The 19,109-nt window shown below is 40.6% G+C and overlaps 2 protein-coding genes across 14 annotated transcripts; one reads left to right on the top strand and one right to left on the bottom strand.

Moving 5' to 3' along the window:
• Window positions 1-682: 682 nt before the first annotated feature.
• Window positions 683-14,112, bottom strand: kdm1a (lysine (K)-specific demethylase 1a). Of its 13 annotated transcripts, none has more exons than XM_078940450.1 (22): window positions 13,984-14,088; window positions 13,274-13,325; window positions 12,181-12,474; window positions 11,740-12,082; window positions 11,465-11,598; window positions 11,295-11,373; window positions 11,103-11,195; window positions 10,869-10,975; window positions 10,386-10,467; window positions 10,001-10,095; window positions 8,877-8,894; window positions 8,206-8,348; window positions 8,042-8,132; window positions 7,157-7,291; window positions 5,223-5,296; window positions 4,209-4,320; window positions 3,963-4,095; window positions 3,689-3,876; window positions 2,487-2,601; window positions 2,268-2,395; window positions 1,805-1,951; window positions 683-1,344 (listed from the first exon to the last, which is right to left on the bottom strand). In XM_078940450.1, exons 2-22 carry the CDS (start codon window positions 13,316-13,318, stop codon window positions 1,144-1,146), a joined length of 2,757 nt encoding a protein of 918 aa, XP_078796576.1. In that variant the 5' UTR covers window positions 13,319-13,325; window positions 13,984-14,088; the 3' UTR covers window positions 683-1,143. The 13 variants fall into 13 exon arrangements, with proteins under 13 accessions (XP_078796576.1, XP_011488504.1, XP_078796577.1 ...); XM_011490202.3 differs by having other exon boundaries at window positions 11,740-11,905; XM_078940451.1 differs by having other exon boundaries at window positions 13,289-13,325; window positions 13,984-14,053.
• A 4-nt stretch (window positions 14,113-14,116) lies between these two features.
• tmem30b (transmembrane protein 30B) lies at window positions 14,117-18,712 on the top strand. The gene is made up of 8 exons (XM_023951952.2): window positions 14,117-14,465; window positions 14,863-15,055; window positions 15,772-15,879; window positions 16,001-16,108; window positions 16,242-16,329; window positions 16,428-16,565; window positions 16,673-16,879; window positions 17,787-18,712. Coding segments are annotated over exons 1-8 (1,023 nt in total). The 5' UTR covers window positions 14,117-14,463; the 3' UTR covers window positions 17,966-18,712.
• The last annotated feature ends 397 nt before the right edge of the window (window positions 18,713-19,109 follow it).

Below are 19,109 nucleotides of genomic sequence, written 5' to 3'. Positions count from 1 at the left end.
GACCCTTGTGCTATCCTAGGCACTGAAACGTTGGGAGTGGGGTCATCTAGACCCACTAGGCACTTAAAGTGCCTTGGATAGCACAAAGGTTAATCTGCCTCTACTACAGGTGTGTGAAGACGGACCAGCATTTGTGGATTCCAACTCCTGGGCTTCTTCCAACACTGACTTCATGCTGGGAAGTCGACCATGGAAACAACTCGGCTTTCCCAAAACATCCACGTGATGCAGAGGTCTACGAGGTTTGGTTTTTACAACTGCATTGTTTGCAATGTATAAAAAAACGAATGTAAATCAGTTCTTTTATTAACTTGTGTATATAAATGCAAAACTGTTCATTTATCTGCCAAGAAGCATTTTGATTGAAATGCAAAAAGAGCAACTTTCTGAGGATTTAAAAACCAAACTGGCAATATAATATGGTAATAATATCTTTTATGTTATGCTTTTATTATCGTTAATCAGTCGGTCGGTAGGTAAAACTTCTAAAGGCCCGACTATGTTGTTGTTGTTGTTGGTGACTGTTGATCACCTTTCCTTTGGTTCAGGATGACTGTGACCCTGAGGCCAAACGGCATCAGAGATGCTGAAGTCTACATGTAAACAAAAAAAAACAAACCTGCAAATGCTTCTTCCTCACATCCGACCTTCTGGAACTTCCTAAAAATATGGACTCCACAAATACAGTTTGGGTTTTCTTTTAATAACAAAACATTTTACTATAAAAAAAAAAGGACAACACAAACATCTGCCATGGCAACATGCCATTCAACATAAACATCCTCAGCTTTTCTGAAGCTTAAATATTCTGCCTCGAACAGTAGAAATGAAATCTGAAAGACAAACACCTACGAGAAAGCAGGAACACTGTAGTGGGAGGGGCTCCGTAGAGTTTGCTTTTTTTTTTAGTTTGTGTGTGTTTAGTGGACGGGTTTTCAACCATTATTCCAAGCATGTACAAGAGTTCATAAATAGAAAAATTCCACATTTGACTTTAACGAAGAGAATTTCATGAATGTGATGAAACGAGAAGCAGAGCTAATAATGCGGTTAGAATGTTTGGGTTTTTAAATGACTTTTCTGAAACTAGAAGGTTGTTGTCCTTTCAAAAATCCACGTTTTTTTCCGGGCCTTCGGAGTCGCTCAGACGCTGGCAGCGGGCTGCGCCTGCTGGGGGTTACTGGTGGCGGTGGGCGTGGCTTGTCTGGGGAGTGTGTACATTGCGCCGAGGAACTGATCTGCGATGCGTCCGGCTTCCCTGAGGCCGCTGAGCAAGGCGCCGTGGACTGTAGCGGGGTAATTTCTGATGGTGTGTTCGCCGGCGAAGAACAAACGAGGGACGGGCTTGAGGAGAAAAAACAAAAACAAACATCATTTTTGTAGCAAAGCCGTGGAATTCAGCAGAAAGTAACACAGCCCTGCCTGGTGAGGCCACTCCTCCATCTCAAGGAGCTTTCTCCTTCCTAACTTCAGGCAGAAGATACCACAGCCTGCATGAGCGCTTCTACCTTACTGCCATCAGACTCCTGTAAAAACCTAAAGGATCTATTCATCCACCTCTCTTTTTCTTTATTCAGTTGTTTTTATTGTAAACTGCATCTGCCTATCTGCTCCTTCCATTACTGTGATGTCACGACGCTCTTTTGGGCGGAGCAACGTCATGTCAGTCAGCATTGCTTCTCTGATGACAAATGGAGAATGTGAATTTCTGGAGGCGATGTTGATGGAGCGTAAATATCCCTTGTGCGTGCTGCTGAGGGGAAGTCATGATACATGCTGCTGCCTGCTGGTTTCCGGGCCTTACCTGTGAGGCTCCGGGTATGGCGGGTCCGGGCGTGATGGGCTGCGCCATGAGGTCGTAGTCGTTTCCCGAGGAGCCAGCTGCCACGTACGAGTAGGAGCCCCTCGCCCAGGGGTCCGCCCGCCAACGAGTGACAACTGTTTCTTTAGGCTGCCATAACAACAAAAACACACTTCAAGGGGGGTTGCCACGACGACGACTACAGCCCCACGTAAACAGTTCTAATGTCAGCCTGCGTGCATGAAATTTAAATTCCATTGGGAACCATAAGCAAATGACTGATAATGATGGTTGGTTTGGATGTGACTACAAGCTCTTCCACACATGTTCAGCATGCGTGGCGTAATATGCAAAACTTTATTATAACAAAAATGTATTTAAACAAACACAACGTGGGATCCTCTTGTATTAAAAGGCTTCTCAGATCTGCAGTGAGTTCGAGCGGAGGGGATGCTGCTCTGCGTACCTGTGGGACCGCACTACTTCCAAAGATTCCTTTGAGAATGGCCAGACAGCGTCCGACAATGACGTCATCGCTGATGTTCTCCATAATCCCAGCAGCCTCGCCAGCCATCAGAGCCAGCAGGATTGGGGCTGAGGGCACACGACACGACACACAAACATTTCTATCCCACGCTGCTATTTCAATAAATCAGCTGTTAAGTGTGGAATGTTTTATTATCACCTTTATAGAGATTCCAGAAGAGGAAGAGCTCGCCTCGGCTTGCGGTTGTGGAGCCGACGTGACCGAACAGGTTAACGCTCGGATCCCAGAACACGCGGTCAAAACACAACACCACCTGCAGACAGGGAGGAGCAAACTCTGAAATACTGATTTCAGTCCAAAGCTTTGCAGTCGGAGCAGAACCCCCTAATCGCACAGCAGTGACTGTGATGTGAAGAAGAGAGTGCTCCCTCTGCTGGACACACAGCGGAAGTAGCAGCTGGGATTGCATAATAATGCCGCATTTTCCTCAGTGCTGCAGAAGCATCACACTGCTGCTGCTGCAGGTGGGTCAGGAGTGACGCAAAATGAAGCTCACACAGCCGGTCACACGCTAACGAGTGTGGGGACTCCGTCCTTATGCGCTTCTCCAGATATGCTTTCTGCAAAATTCCTAAGACCGAGTAAAGACGACCCAACGATGTTAACCTTCAAATGTTTCACAACTGCAAATAACAAACGGCACGGGAATTGGGATTGTTTGCCATTTCCTGTGTTTCCTCCACTAACTGAAGGTCAAGCTTGCAGCACGAGGACACTGCAGCAGAATCAGGAGTTTAATGTTTCCTTTACAGCATGTATCTAACACAACACGTAGATCCAAACACCAGCAAATGCTCTTATGCTGCTGAGACGATCAAAGAAGAAAAATAAACTCTCACGATCTGATCTGAATGAATCTGTGGCAGATCTTTATACTCGGCGGGGGTTTCTTAAACACATTTTCACGTCACACGTGTTCAGATCAGTTTGGTTCAGCAGTTGAGGCAGCTTAAAGGCTCACTAAAAATTGTATTTTTGTTTTGTTTAAAACATGTTTTGTCTGATGACGGAGGACATATATGTATATAAACATAAAATTCCATTTCTAAGTATGTTGTTACGCAAATAGTTGTGATTCAGGAGCAGACAACAAAAATGCATATTTGAACGGGCCAAAACCTCCCTGCTCTGAGTTCTCATCAACAAGATGGGCGGGGAGGGGGGGGGGGGGGGGGGTTGCTCTAGAGAACAAAAATCTAGAAAACTAAGCTTTTTTTTGTTTTATTTGGGCTAAAAAAAGGCGACTGGCAAAGCTTTAAAAGTAGATCAAAAGATGATCGGAGTGGATCTAGGGAAGATAAATAAACGGATTCATGACAGTGAACCATTAGGAGTCAAACCTTGTTGAGGTTGCCGAAGCCCATCCTCTGAATGGCTGACGTCTTCCACTCTGGCAGCGGAGGGACAAACTGCACGGCGGGGGGCTGCTGCTTCAGCACCCCGAGGGGAAGCGTGCACAGCACGGCGTCGCACTTGTATATGAAGGTCTGGGTGGTGGAGCGAGTGTTGACAGCAATCACCTCGCAGCCTGGAGAGGAAAGGAAAGGCGTGATGACTACAGAGTGAACCTCTGGGGTTTTTGGCTCCTCTGGTTTTAGCAGGCGGTTCACGTACCCGACGCCGTGTATCGGACCTGTCGCACGGCCGTGTTCAGTTTGATGTCTAGGCCTTCAGCGAGAGCCACAGGAACACAGGAGTAACCATTCCTCACAGTCAGGTGGCTGCCGGTGAATTCAAAGTCGTCATCCTGTGGAGACCAGAAAAATCCAACGTCACCCCTTTAATCAACTTAACAAATCTGATCAATAAAATGAGAGAGGCGTCTCATTCTGGGATTGCACCGGCGTGACATGACCTCACCTGATCCCAGTGCTTGAGAGAAAGGGTGGAGAGGGGCGTGGCGTTGGCAAATTCCAGGTTGGCGAAGTGCCAGTCTAGGATCTGCCGATCCCTCGATGAAAGATAAACGTCGCTGTGGGAAAGTCGGGAACAAACGGAGACAGTCGGTGCTCTGGCAGCAATGAAGACATCAGACAGTCAGGAGGGACGTTTCAGTTGCAGCCCATCAGAGTTCTAGTTCCCACACGGGTCTCTAAGGACCCTCATTTTCAGGCTCCTGCAGAGCTTGATGCTGAGCTGAACTTAGCAGAAACATGGAAAGCATGCAGGTTGGTGGGTTTAAGGCCGTGTCAAACAGTCATTATGGACATTTAGGGCACATTGAACGGATCAAAATTGGTCATACATGAATTTACGTGGAAAAAGTGAGAAAAGTTGTACCCTTTACATGAAATCTTCAAGGATGCATCACAAATAACCACGTCATTTGAAGGTGATATCTGCGCACATTGACGAATGACGAACGCAAGAAACAGGTATGAATGACGTAAATCGCACATGTATCACGAAAGACCAACGTTTCATACGTGGAAAATGCGCAAAATGTATGTAGCGGCTATGTGAGAAAGCACTAATCATGAAATGACGAGTGTGAAAAACCGTTCTAGAACGATACATTTGTTGCTCCCAAAGTTGTGTAACTTTTTTAATTTCAGCAACTTTGACATTTTCTTGTGTGAATTTTCTGAACAAAACCAGAATAAAGTTTGAAGACGTTAGGACACCCTCATTAAATAATCAGCTTGATCTTTAGGAGTTACTTTCTTTTGAAAGTTTTAAATAGACCGATAAAACATGTTCAGGTTCTATCACTCAGTGATGTTCAAATTGATTATTATTAAATGAATCCAAATATGTGGGAAAATATTCAGGCTTCCATGGGGTGTCCTCATTTTTCCACATGACTGTCTTTCTAAGGGCTAGAGGTGTTGTTTCATGCAGCTGCAGCAGCAGGAATGTGGGTGGATGTGTTACCTGGGTGGATTGGCCTCCAGCTCCTGCAGTTTTTCTTCCAGCTTCACCTGCATCTCCGCCAACTCGTCGTACTCCTACAGAGAGAACCAAGCCAAAGGAAGCACAGGCGTCAGTGTCCTGTCAATCCTTTGTTTACTTTCATAAAATCATCTGTGGTTGAGGCTGAACGCAGATCATCAACACATATTTGGTTTCTCCGTGACTTTAGACGTCATCTGACACCACATGCAGTTTGGGTGGCGTCTTCATCTGGGTGGGGGCATGTAGGTTCGCAACAGGGACACACCCAAAAAGCTGCAGGTTGAGCTGAACGGGCGAGCAGCTGTGAAAAAGGACCGACCCGACCTGTTCACCCGGTTAAAGTGTGGAAACATGTCCAAGGCCGGGTTTCCAACCATCAACCCGAGAAGATCCCAGCAGCAGTAAGAGTCCCAAAATACTTCAGCAAACACAAAAGCTGCTTTACCTCTTGGAGTCTGAGCATTTCTTTTTTTTTTTTTAAACGATTTTCTGTAATAATTTGAGGCAGATTCTAAACATTCATCTTTTTAGTTTCTACTGATGTTTTCTATTCAAAAACCATGAAAAATCCGATTATAAATTTGAATCGAAAGAAGAAAATTTCTATCTAAAAAAAAAACAAACTTTGGGAGAGCATCGTCTCTACTGTACGCCACGTTACAGGACGGATGATACGGGCGGGCGGCGCCAAAAGATGGAACGCAATGGACGTCACCCCCTTCTGTCACCTGCTGGCAATCAAAGCCCCACCCCCACGTAAAGCTAGGGTTGATCAATACAGAAAAAGAAAAGTCGGAATTGAAACAATAATTCAAGTAACTAAAAGCGAAGAATGACAGAAACAAAAAAACAAAAATTAAAAATCTAAAACAGCAGCTGTTATATAGAAACATTTAGCTTTCATTTGGTAGCAGTTTTAGCTTTAAACTTTTTAACTTCGGGTTTAAAATTTACAAATTTGCCCCCAAATTTTTTATACTTCCTTCGAGTTTAAAATGTTTGTCAAATTTATTAGTCAAATTTTCAAGATTTACAATAAAATAAAAATCTAGTTTCTCATTAAACAGATCGGATCCTATAAATATTGTAATTTTCTGAGATCAATCAGATTTGATGTTTAATAATAAAATATAAACGTGTAGAGATGAACTAAAAATGCGTAAAGCCACAATCAGAGCAAAGACAAAGTCAAAACTATGTGATAAACATCTAATAAAAAAATCAGTCAAAGCTCCACTAAACTCCAGCGTTTCTAGAATTTTTTTAAAGCAAATACCAATTATGTGTCATAACTCGTTTGTTTAAACCAAAAATCCAAACCTTCTTGAAACATTCTGAATGAAACTATAGTAGCGGAGGGTTGTTCCTGCAGTGGTAAACGCACGTCATGCGTGTAGAATGGGAAACGCTCAGCGTGCGTCCACACATCTGCAGACATGAGGAGCGTCGGAGCGAGACGCGCAGCCTTGAAGTGGTTTGTCAGACTGCGCTCGCATTGCAGACAAATCAACTTCAGATCCCAGCTGTGTTTAGACCGACTGTAACACACACAGCTAGAATGCATCTGATTTAAAACAAAACTTTCAGTAATAATACATCCTAGCAGGACATTAAAACCACTGAATTGTAGTCTGTCCAGTTGGAACCTCCACTAACACGAGCCACACCGTGATGCAGACGTTTGCCGCTGCAGCTCAGCTGTGAACCATCAGTTTGACAAATGCAGCTGTTCAGATCAAAGATCCCCTCCTACAAACGGTGGTGATCAACTCCTGATCCACTAATCAGCCATAGGAAGGAACGTGAAGAGCTTTTCAATGGACGGGCTCTGATTGGAGGTTTCTGAAGCCGGACAGGAAGCTTCATTTCCCAAACCTCTGAAAAGATGGTTTCTTTTTAGAGAGAAGGCTTACTTTGCAGAGGGCTGTAAGGTCTCTGTGCTTGCTCTTCACCAGGAACTCGGCGGTGATGTCTCTGGGTGGTTTGACTTCGCATGCCTCTTTATACTGCTGATGGAGCTCCTTAACGCGCTCTTTAGTGGAAACCATCTGAAAAGCAGGAGAGGAGGTGAATGAGGGGATTAAAAAAATGACTTCAAGCAGTGCCCCCCTCACCCCCAAACCTTTTTCCAGGCCACGTTTAATGTCAGACCATATTTTCTCAGACCGCCCTGTATGAAGCTGAAGTCTGATTTTCTTTTTTTAGCGTTCAGTTTCCCTCAACGTTTGAGGGGGAAGTTTATCTTCATCCTTTGACAAATATCTGCAGCTTCGTTTCTACTCTAGACTTTGTGTAGGAAGCATTAAAATGTGACCTAGACTTTCCCTAAAACCCATAAATGTCAAAGTAGAAGCTAAAAAAGTCAGATGCCAACTTCAGCCCTTCTTTTAAGAATTTTTTTTTAAAGTCCCCAAAACAGATATTTTCTGAATAAAACAATAAACATGAATCCACAGATTGAGCTACTGTATTAGCAGAATCCTCATAACATTAGACAGTTCTTTATTATATTCTGCATTATTATTATGGTCTGGGGGAACAACCGTCGCTATAAATCCCTGTTTTTGTCTTCTAAACGCAGCATACTTTAATTTATTTTCCTCACTGGCTCTTTTCAGTGAAAAGAAACTTTCCTGGATACGTTTGTTTTTTGCTGACTTTGCTAGTTTCACACATAACCGAGCGACTTGTCATGCATGAAGAACGAGTCGGATGTGATGGAGAAACTCAAACTTCCTCCAGAATCAGATTATATAGTCAGTCCCCCCCGAGGACTGACTGAAGGGACACCCGCTCACCTTGTTGAGAAGGTCTCGGAGTTCCTCCTGAGTCTTGACTATTTTCTTCCAGTGTTCTATCTGCTCATCTTTCACATGCTTCTCCTGCAGCCTGCAGATCAAAGTGTGTCCAATCGTCATTCTACAATCCCGTCTTTATATTTCACCCAGGTTTTCCAACTTACTGTATGACCACCTCCAGGGCCTGGCCCAGAGACACGGGTTTGTTGTTGAGGAAGTTAAAGTCGAGCTGGTGGCTCAGGTAGGAGGTGGCCTCCAGCAGCCGGTTGAACTCCTGCTCCACCATCTCGTCTTTTTCTTTGGGGACCTGAACACACGGTTTCAGTGAAAAAGGAAATGTGGTCATGAAAGACGTTTCCACCTCCTAAACCTTCTATCAAAAAATACATGCAGCAAAAACATCCAAACTTGAAAAGAGCATGCTGTGAGGTTTTTGCTCTTCAAAACGATTCATAAACACAAACAAACATCCTCAGAGAGGGATTCTGTGTTTGCCGTGCTCCATATTTCAAAGCCTGTGTGTCTGGACGATGCTCTCCAGCCTCTGATCCGGACACAGAAAGAGATCACACCTAAAGGTTCTGCTTCATTTAATTGCCCTTTGTTAAACACGTATTTCTGGTTAGTGTGTCAAATTAGGATTTTCTACAGCTGAGCTTATTTTTTACTAAACACACAAAAGAAAAAAATCCAATCAAATCACTTTTTGATGCTTCATTTAAAGTGTTCCTTTAGATGGATTAGAAATGATGACATGTAATGACATTTACAGTGAGTCCATTGAAACATGGAGAATGAAATAGGAGGGAGATACTGTAAATAAAAATATACCTACACTTGTACACCGTTCTCCCTTAAGGAGTTTCACCATAAGATGAACAGAGGAGGGTTGGAGGCAAAGGGAGAGAAAAAGAAAAACACATTAGGGAAAAAGATTTAACATTTATGTTGCTTTTCTGCTTTTAGAGTCCATATGTGTACTTTCTACTGTGGTAGTACACAAGCTTACTGCACTACTTCCTGAAAACAACGTGAGCAAAAAACAAGTCCAGTTTTTAGAATGAATTCATTTCTGTTTAGTCCTGTTCCAATTAAGTATTTGTTGTTTTATTTTAATTCTGACTCAAATTTACCAGTTTTGTTAACATTAAACTACAAAGCTGTAAAAAGACGTTTTTACATGTGAATTTGACACAAATGTGAGACAAATCCATGTTTTCTGTACATATTCATTCCCATCATGCACTAAAAATGTTGTAATAAGGAAAAGTATGTGAACCATAATGGCAGTCTATGAAAAAGTATTTACACAAACTCAGTGAAATATGGAACTGTAAGAAATATGAATTCATCAACATACATGTGGTTTGTTTAAAAAATGTAAAAAAAAAAAGAGAAATGCTGGATAATTTACATGAACATCAAATCAAACATGAGTTATTAGAAAAGCAATCCAAGACATTTCAATTATCAAACAATTGCAGAAAAAACATGGAAATTTTCACTTTTGGAATTAATATTTTGCCAAAATAGTCTATGAAAGATACAGAACTAAGCTCAAAAGTATGAAGTAAAGTTTGAAATTGTTGCCAAAAGATGATCTAATTGATGTATTAAATGAGACGGTTCACATACTTCTACTACCAACACTGAAAAAGGAATAAACATTTATGTTAGTGACACAAACAGGCGTTTATTTTCATGCAGATACACCAATCCACACTCGTCTTTTTTCCTCATTACCTTTCCAGCATTTATGAAGCTGTAAGGCAACTTTAAAAAAAGGAACTATTTCATTTTCTGCTGCTTTTTTATTTTATTTTTTATATTTTAATTGAATTTTTATACAGAGTAAAAATCAAAAAAGGAAACATCAAACCAAGCAAAACTAAAAGGAATAGGGATGATTATGTTCCTATCCTCTTTATTCTTGTCTATGATGCAGGGGTTTATACTCACAGCTTGACCGTTGGCTTCAAAGAGAGGACACTTCTGCTTGATCTTGGCCAGCTCCATATTCACTTGTTTACTGACCACCGCCATGGGATTCCCTCCTGACAACGCACCACAGAGAAACAACCAGACATGAGCAACCATCACCCCCTACAGGAGAACATGTGCCGCTAAAAGATCTCCATTTACATGAGACAACGTTCACTAATATTAGTGTTTACATCTTAAATTTAACAGTAAAGTGTGCAAAATGCTCCGCAGCTAAATTTTAAAGAGGATCCAAGCAAAGCACTACAGGGGAAAAAAAAATATTGTCTTTGCAACAGAAATTATATGAAACCTTTTAATTCCTCAGATTGAAGGGTGACATTAATATTCTGTAGCATCTTACCCAGCCCTGTCACCACCATTGCCCCAAGATCTGCCACATAATTGCCTTTTCTGAAGGTCGCCACCCGGCCTCCGACGCGGTCCTGCATGAAAATGATGTGGATTTTTTTTTATTTTAATCCAAGCGTCGCAGGTTACATTTTGTGACCTTTTGAACTTCTAAAATGTAAAGTTTCTCTTAATAATCGTCTTACAGATCCGCACCAATCACCTTTTGATGAGGTCACAAACCAACTCCGTTGTAAACAACATTTTTTCATCTGCTCCTGATTCACAGCAATTTGAATAAAGACATACTCTGAAATGCAATTTTGAGCTTAATTTTGTGCCACAAGAACATGTTTAAAACACCATTTTCATCAGAGTGGGTCTTTAAATGCGTAAAGATGTGAAGACAATGCTTGGAAAGCTGTCAGTGATGAAGTATGTCCGTCATTAAAACTACCGGTAAAACAAAAAATAATCTCGGATGTTGGTCACCTACCCGGGCTTCCAGCACCGTCACATCCATCCCAAAGCTTTGCAGCTGCCGCGCTGCAGCGAGGCCGGACACTCCTCCGCCGATGACTATAACCTTCCCCGTTTTCTTGGCTGCAGCGAGCGGAGAGCATGTTAAACCAGTAGCATGGAGGCTTTGCCGCGCTGCGGCAACACGCTTTAAATACATGATTTTGCAAACCCAGGTCAGACATCAGTGGGATGGATGGAGCGAGCTCACCTGGTAAAGGTTTGACCCGCTTGTAAATTCCAAAATTGATGAGGCCATGCCTTTCTAAGTAGCTGTGTATTCTGTGGACCAGCACGGCGTCACCTGGAAATAAAAATAAGGTAAATGATTTGGACGTTTTTCAAAAACACAAAAAGAGAAAAGTGAAGAAGGGAATAAATTAAGTTTGATCTAATGTCTCACTGTTGTATGGAGCGTCAAGTTGTTGTACTGTAGCCTCAAAGGTCAGCTGAATTTTCGGGTTGTCCAGCCACAGTTGGAGCTAAATTAAATCAATTTGGAATGCAGCAATCATTAGGGTGAAAGACATTCTTATTTATTTCTCTTTGGGGACCACATGCGTTTGCACTTACTGTGCGGTTACGGATGTATAAGAAGACCTTCTGGGTCTGTTGGGGGCCGCCGATGATGTCAGGGAAGCAGGCGGCTTCCTGGGATGTCATTCGGTCATGGGGAAGACGGCTTTGGAAAGCAGCACCTTCCAGACCTGAAAGACATACATTTCTCTGAAGTCAGTTCAGCGCCTGCATCATAACCCATGGATGGGTCAACAGGACTCTAACTGAACACAGACCTTTCTTTTAGGGTACACTTGTTTTGTTTCTTTTTTTTGAAAGGCCAGACTTACCCGACGGCTCTTCGGGCTCACTCTCGTTCTCCTCCTCTGGAGGTGGGGCAGGAGGAGGGACAACTTGCTTCCTTTCCTTCTCGGCCTTAGCGTTTCTCTCCTCTTCCGAATAATACTCGTCCTCCGAGAGGTTAGCCAAGCTTTCGTCCATCTCACGGTACTCCACCTGCAACAGTAGGCACAATAAAAGCATCATTAAAACCGACATTCCCAACCTCAATCCTTGATTTATTTGTGCTCCAGAGAAAGGTACAAAAAACATTAAACCTAGCAGAAAACGACTTTCACTAAGACGAAAATAAAACACATACTTAACCTGGGACTTCAAAGATTCGAGCTGTACCTGAAAGGTCATTATACCACACAATATGTGTTTATTGATACAAACAATCGCAGATTCAATTATTTCCTGCCGAGGCTGCAGAAACCTTAAATGTTTACTTTTGCTCTCTTGCGTCGACTTGTCCTGCGGACTTCAGCCAAGTCCTGGTCTGCCCCTCCAGCACCTGACTGGTGGGGAAAAGCAGTTCCCCCAGCTTCCCCACTCGGGGAGGACCTTTCCTTCTTCTTTGAATCCAATGCTCCTGCAGCTGAGGCTGACGGACCAGTCTGGGCATCAGAACCCAAGACCCTTTCACCTCCTCCTGCTCCAGCAGAGGATGAAGAGGAGGATGAAGAGGACGCAGGGTCAGATTTCTTGCTCGAGAGCATTATAGAGGATGTTGGGGGCCTCTCCTGAATAAATGTGAAAATAAAACTCACTTGAGTATTTGGCGGTTGTTCAAAAAAGGAAACTTTAAAATGGAAATTGTTTTCAAAGAACTGCAAAATAAACATAATAAACAGCTCTATGAGTGAAATGGTTCATTTTACATGTTTAAAAGAGACAGATGAATAAAATGTACAATTAAAAATATAAAATGAATATGGAAACATTTGTAAGTGCACAGAATACACAAATATTTGAAGTGTTTTTTTTTGTTTCGTCCTACAAGACAATGTCATAAACAAACCATCTGGTAAAGATTCCAATTTAAAAGCATTTCTTTCTTTAGCTCTAAATTTTATATGATGAAACTGTGAATAAAATCAAAGGTTATTTTCATTTTAATTTATGGAAAGGGAGACCCTAAAGCCCTTAAACAAGGTGCACAACATTTAAAAATTTCTAAGAAATAAATGCCATTAACTATTTTATTTGACAGACCCACAATAATTTCCCCTAGCTAGCGTTTAAAAAGGTATAAAAGAAAACGTATGCATAATTAGAACTATAACTGCGTTCAAAACGTACACAGCCATGAATTTGTGCATTAACATACCAATGGAGTTAGCAAAAGAACAACAACATATCTGTAAACATATTTTGACATCTTGAAAAAAAAAGAAGGAATTAAATGCTGGTCTAATGATAAAAACAAAACATGTTATGCCAGATCTTTTGAACCAGTAAATCCCCCTTTAATTAAAGATGACAGAAAGAATATTAAGTGTGCGTGAATGTTGTGAAATGAGAGCTACAAGGTCCAGTAACCTTTTCTTGTTTTACCCATTTCTCCGTACACCTGGTAATATCCATTTTAGCACTAAGAAACGAAAAAAAAAAAAAGAACCAGAAATACAGTTACAAAACAGCACCAACGGAGAAAAAGACGTTGGTCTTTAGTATATGTCAATACATTTGCTTGGTAATACAGAAGACTTTACTTAGAAACAATTGAGTTTTAGACATGCTATGTTTATTATTCATGTTGAAACCTGAAACCTGTTGAATGTTGAAAAATATAAATCAAATGAGATTGAAATCTGTTGTCTTTTCATTCCCATTATTTCATTCGTATTGTTTCTTGCTAGTAGTAGTGATTAGCCGCACTCACTGCGGGGCTAGTAGTAGCAAAATGGTGAATTCATTTTTGCACTAACTATATCATCCAACTTAACGGCGATTTAAATTTTTATTTTTTATGTACATGTTAAAATTGCAACTAAATTAAAGACGCTTTAACTACAAGTTATTTGGAGACGCACGAGAAGAACAAAACGGGCTACGTTAGCTCTTGCTAACAATGAAATGTCGTAGCTAGCCACACACACACAGCAGCCGATCAGGAGCAGGTGCTTCGGTTTTACACACCTAGAGACGTATGTCTTCTTAATCATAGCGAATGGCAAGTACATCAGATTGCACCAAAGTCTACAGTTCAGAATAATTAGGAAAAAACAATATTGAAAATAATATATTACCTCTTAATACTCCGAAGGTGTCAACACAAAGACGAAACACTTAATGGCCTTCTTTGAGAGAACTAGTCTGTGATTGGTGGCTGGAAACATTGCACAACACCATTCAGTTTTATGATTGGTCGAATTGGCTGTCAATCTGAAAAGAAGGTGACATCACTACGGGTCGAGAAACAAAGTGGAGACATTTTTCTGTATCCTTGCGCGGTCAGGATTTTTTTTTACCCCCATTTGAGTTTTTTTTTTTATCTAAATCTGTTATATTTACATACACAATATTTTTAATGGATTGAATTTGTTTTAGTATATTTTTTAGCTGGCACTTGGTTTATTTACTGGTAAAAAGTAGGACCAATAGGGGTGTGGTCAGAAACAGGTATAGGTGAGCCTATTTAGTGACTCGGTGGCGGTCTCCTAAAGTTAGCCTAACGCTGAACACTTTGATGTTTTAGCGTCTTTTTTCTTTTAAAGTGAGTCTACTGGATGTAAGTAACTTCTAAGATTATAGTTTATAAAAATCTTTAACAAAACGTTTTATTATCCAGGTACGTTGAGGTAAAAGTCGCTCAAATGTCCCTCATGATGAGGTGTTACTCTTTTGTTTTTCGAAAACTTAAAAGATAAAAAAGGAGTTTATTTTAAATGTTTTACCGATTTTTGATGCATAGTTAGTAACGTTAACTTCAATAAACTGAAATGTCGGGAGACATTAAAAAAAGGAAGCTATCTCTTAAATCCTCAAAACTGTGTTTGAGGAATTAAGTGCTTTAAATCTCATGAATTTAGACTAAAAGAAGGCAGTGCTTTTATTTGACTGAAAACATGCTTAACACTTTGTGAAATTAAAGATAATGAAATAATTATGAACATGCGTTTTTACAGGACAACCATGAAGGAAGAGGGGAACTACGCGAACCGGCCGAGCAACACTGCTTTCACGCAGCAGAGGCTTCCGGCTTGGCAGCCTATGCTCTCTGCAGGCGTTGTCATCCCGGGCTTCCTGCTCATCGGCCTGGCGTTCATCGGGATTGGAGTGGGTCTCCTCATCACTTCAAGGAGTATCCAGGTGTTGGAGGTGGGAGACTGGAAGCAAACATTCGTTAAAACCAAAGATCAAAAATGTTAAGAAGAAAGCTGTTTGCATAGATGATATCATTATTTATGTGGTTGTTGATTTGGCTGTTTTTCGTTCTGACTTCTTCCTAAAGTCCCACTCCAAACATCTTTTTTAAAATCTATTTTAAAAGCGTTCCCAGTGGTCTTTTGATTATGATTGTGCAGTTTTAAGCCAAAATTAAGAAAAGATTTGCCTCTAGGCTTGTGAATGGGACTGTTGGCTCGGAAGTAAGCCTCTGCTGATATCCCATCATCCCTTATTTTTTTTTTTTTTTTTAACATTCTTTCCCGCTAGCTTACAGCCCTTCACAACCCAAAGCTAACATTAGCAGTGCAACAAAAACAGTATCGAAGCTATGCAGCCGTGCAGTTTTGAGTTAGGTGCCACCTCGGACGAGGAAAACAAAGACGTGCATGGATCTATTTTTTTTGCAAGTGGATGCATCAGAATGGAGCAGGGAGACTTTGGCCCACCCATTTCACTTGCATACAGTTTATATCATAAATTATTTTACAAATGTCCTGCATTTTGAGAAAGGTTCTACAAGAACACGTTTAAAACACCATAATCACGATTATCATCGGAATGGGTCTTTAAAGATGTCTAACAGCTATATGACTGACTACTTCAACTAACTATTCATGATCTATTGTTTTTTTTCTTTCCCCACACAGCTGGATTACACTGGAACTGAGACATCATCTCCCTGTTATCAATGCACCATGTCAAACCAGAGTAACTGTGTGTGCAAGCTGAGTTTTTCCATTGGGACCCTGTTTAAGGTTTGGACAGTCATTTTACACACTTGCACGTAGAAGTCTTAGGCATTGGCTATGGTAAACAATATTTCAACTGTGATGCTTTGTTTTCTTTTTGTTTGTCCTACCTTTTTCTGCACCGTAGGGGCCCGTCTTCTTTTACTACGGCTTGACCAATTACTTCCAGAACCAAAGAAAATATGGAGTCTCAAAAGATTTTAATCAGCTCATTGGAGACGTGTCGTATTTTAAAGTAAGAAGACAGAAAAACTCTCAAAATAGCCACATTTGCCTTTTTAATTTAAATTTTTGTGGTACAGGCTAATCCAAATGAGTACATTTTCTTCACATCTGTCTTGTGAATGTATTTTGGTCTATATTTGCAGAGTCCCTCTTCAGACTGTCAACCTTATCAGCGTGTCAACGGCAAACCCATCGTCCCCTGTGGGGCAATAGCAAACAGCATGTTCAATGGTACGTATTGAATCCTGTTATGAAGAAAATGATGGAGGGATTATTTCTTGCAGTTCAGCGCGCCTAAGTGTGGTGTTTTTGTCTGCATTTTTCCCCAGACACATTCAAGCTGTATCAGATCATAAATGGAAAGGAAGAACTGGTGCCATTTGATGGAAAAGGAATCGCTTGGTGGACTGACTACAATATCAAATACAGAAATCCCGATTATACGCCTCTGAAAAATGCTTTTAATGGTGACAAACTAAATTTAAGTTATCATAATTTATTTCCATTGGGAAAAAAAAAAAATTTTTATAGTTATTTATTTTTTTGTTAAACGCTGGCCCACTCTGACTTTCAGACACAGAAAAACCCGTTTTTTGGACGAAGCCCGCTTACGAGCTTGACACCTCAGACGCGTCAAACAATGGCTTCATCAACCAAGACTTCCTTGTGTGGATGAGGAGGGCAGCCCTTCCAAATTTCAGAAAGCTGTATCGCCGAATCACAGAGGGGAACTACAAAGATGGTTTGCCAGCTGGAAACTACTCTCTTGAGATTTCCTACAGTATCCTTCTCATAATCAGCTGATTTTCCCTGTGGGGTTTGAAGCTGGTATGAAATATATTACAAAAAGGCAGCTCATATGTTTTTTTTATTTTACATTTACCAGTGTACATGAAAAGGGATGTTTTAGTTTTGGGATAGAAAAGTTTAATGAAATGTATATTTTTTAGACAGTTGAATATGACCAAAATCATTCTGCCATAAAAAGTAGAGGATGTTTTTCATGTGTGGTTGAAACACAACATCATACAAAATGACTATTGATCTATTATTGTGACTTAAATGGTTAAATCGACTTTTACATAGAAAACTATTTAGAGTACTATTCTGAACTTGTGTTTTATCTGAAGTTACTTGCACGTCACTGATCTCTGCTTTTATTTTGGTAGTTGGGTGTGGTTTCACCTTAAGGGGTCAGATGGAGTTCTTATTCACCTGGATTTAAATCCTGCAAGTAACAGGGAAATCCTCAGGCTTATGCAAACCACCCATGTAAATAATTGTTTTTGTTGGCAGAAACGACACAAACCTTTTTATTTTGTTGTTTTTGTCTTATTGACTGTGTATTTTGCAAGTAAAACACAATAAACTGCCATTTGAAACCGGTTTAAATCTATTGGTAGCCATATTTTGCTCAAATGGGAGACGGGTGACGCGAGGATAGGCAACTCGAGGGCCACAGAGTCTGCATGATTTCCAGATATCCAAGCCCTATTGATGACTGATCACCTGGTTCAGGTGTGTCCAGCCAATTAGAGCATGCCAGAGCAGGGGATGTTGGAAAACGTGCAGGAATGCGGCCCTTGAGTTGCCAGCATGTTGTTTAACTAGTAAAAGAAATGTTTTGTTTTTCAATGATCTTCTGCTGCATGTATACGTGTTGTATATTCTTAACGTTCACTCCCCAGACTATCCTGTTATAAGCTTTGAAGGGACAAAGAAGGTGACCTTCAGCAACGTGTCCTGGATGGGAGGACAGAATGAGTTTCTCGGCATCGCCTACCTGGTGATTGGCTCCATGTGTGTGGTCATGTCTGTAGTTATGCTCATCGTTTATGCCAAGTTCAGATTCCCTGAGGAAGATTGAGGGTTTTCTTTTCTTTTTTAATATTATTAGGGACTGTCATTCTCTGAGGGGTTACATCAGCTGTTTTTAAGTTTTTAAATATTATTCTAAGCTAGAAGAAAAACTCTTCTCCTGGTTCATGCAGAATCTTTTTATGAAATAGAATAACTTGTTTTGATTAACTTGGGTGTCTTTTGGATTAATTTGGTTTTGCCCTAAGTGATTAACAAAAAAAAACCTGGAACTTGTTTAGTAGATTTGCTTCTGTTTGGGTACATTGTGTTATCTGTAAGCACATCTGAGGCATGAGGCAAAACACTGCCAGTCAAACGATCATTGGTTTCCTAGCAAAGTTATGTTTTTATGTTATTTTTATTTTCTATTTTTATTTGTTTATTTTTGTCTACTGGAGAAATTCTTTGAGATTAAAACCATTAGTCACCCAAAAAGCCACGAGGCTAAACAATTTAGTACAAACATGGAGATTTAAAATGATTTTAACAAGGAAAGAAAGTTCATCATACTTTGACTCAGGAAACTGGTGTAGAGGCTGTTTTATTTATTATTTTGTGGTGTCTTTTATTGCTCTGAATTCATTTTTGTAAGTTTTGACCCTGTAGATTTTAGTTTTGGATATTTATTCAGTAAAATGGTGCAAAACCACTTCATGTTACTCCTCGTTGTGGGAATTAAATTAACTGAATGCAAACTTTGTAATGTTTACAGTTTATCTGTTCCTGTAAATAAAATAAAGATTCATGCCTCTAATGGTGACAATGTTTACTTCTTATGCCAATTTGATTGAAACTTTTAAATTGGCATGATGGGATCACCTTGTGAACTGTTTTCTCCCAGTAGTGATATTTCATGGACCCTTTAATTATGTTTTCTTTACTGCATCCATAAACGTCTTCTTTGGTGTTTTTTAAAGCCTCTTGCCTTGCAGCCCTAGAATCAGCATCCTTCTACCAATATATACTGTCTCTCCTGTGGACGTCCTAACAATCTCAGTCTGGCCTCTCTGATTTTATCTCCAAAACCTCTGTCTCTGATGCACACATTCCTGAATAGGATTTGTTAGGTTGCGTTAAAATATTAACAAATGTCAAAGTTTAAACTCAAAGTAAATGTTGGAACTCTAGGTCTTGGATAACTGAATTTTAAA

The sequence above is a fragment of the Oryzias latipes genome, chromosome 22 (assembly GCF_053564925.1).
Source record: "Oryzias latipes strain Hd-rR chromosome 22, Olatipes_Hd-rR_3.1".
In the NCBI taxonomy this organism is placed as follows: Eukaryota; Metazoa; Chordata; class Actinopteri; order Beloniformes; family Adrianichthyidae; genus Oryzias; species Oryzias latipes.
Note: the sequence above shows the minus strand (reverse complement) of the source record. Positions and strands in the feature narration are given on the sequence as shown.

Excerpts from the sequence above, each read along its gene's own strand:
- kdm1a (XM_078940448.1), bottom strand. The coding sequence starts at position 13,917 with ATGTACTTGCCATTCGCTATGATTAAGAAGACATACGTCTCTAG. Across the intron at positions 10,468-10,868 it reads TGACGGTGCTGGAAGCCCGG|GACCGCGTCGGAGGCCGGGT; the intron begins GTAGGTGACCAA and ends ATTTTCATGCAG. Across the intron at positions 10,096-10,385 it reads AATGGTGGTGACAGGGCTGG|GAGGGAATCCCATGGCGGTG; the intron begins GTAAGATGCTAC and ends GTGCGTTGTCAG.
- tmem30b (XM_023951952.2), top strand. Across the intron at positions 15,880-16,000 it reads CCATTGGGACCCTGTTTAAG|GGGCCCGTCTTCTTTTACTA; the intron begins GTTTGGACAGTC and ends TCTGCACCGTAG. Across the intron at positions 16,566-16,672 it reads TCTGAAAAATGCTTTTAATG|ACACAGAAAAACCCGTTTTT; the intron begins GTGACAAACTAA and ends TCTGACTTTCAG.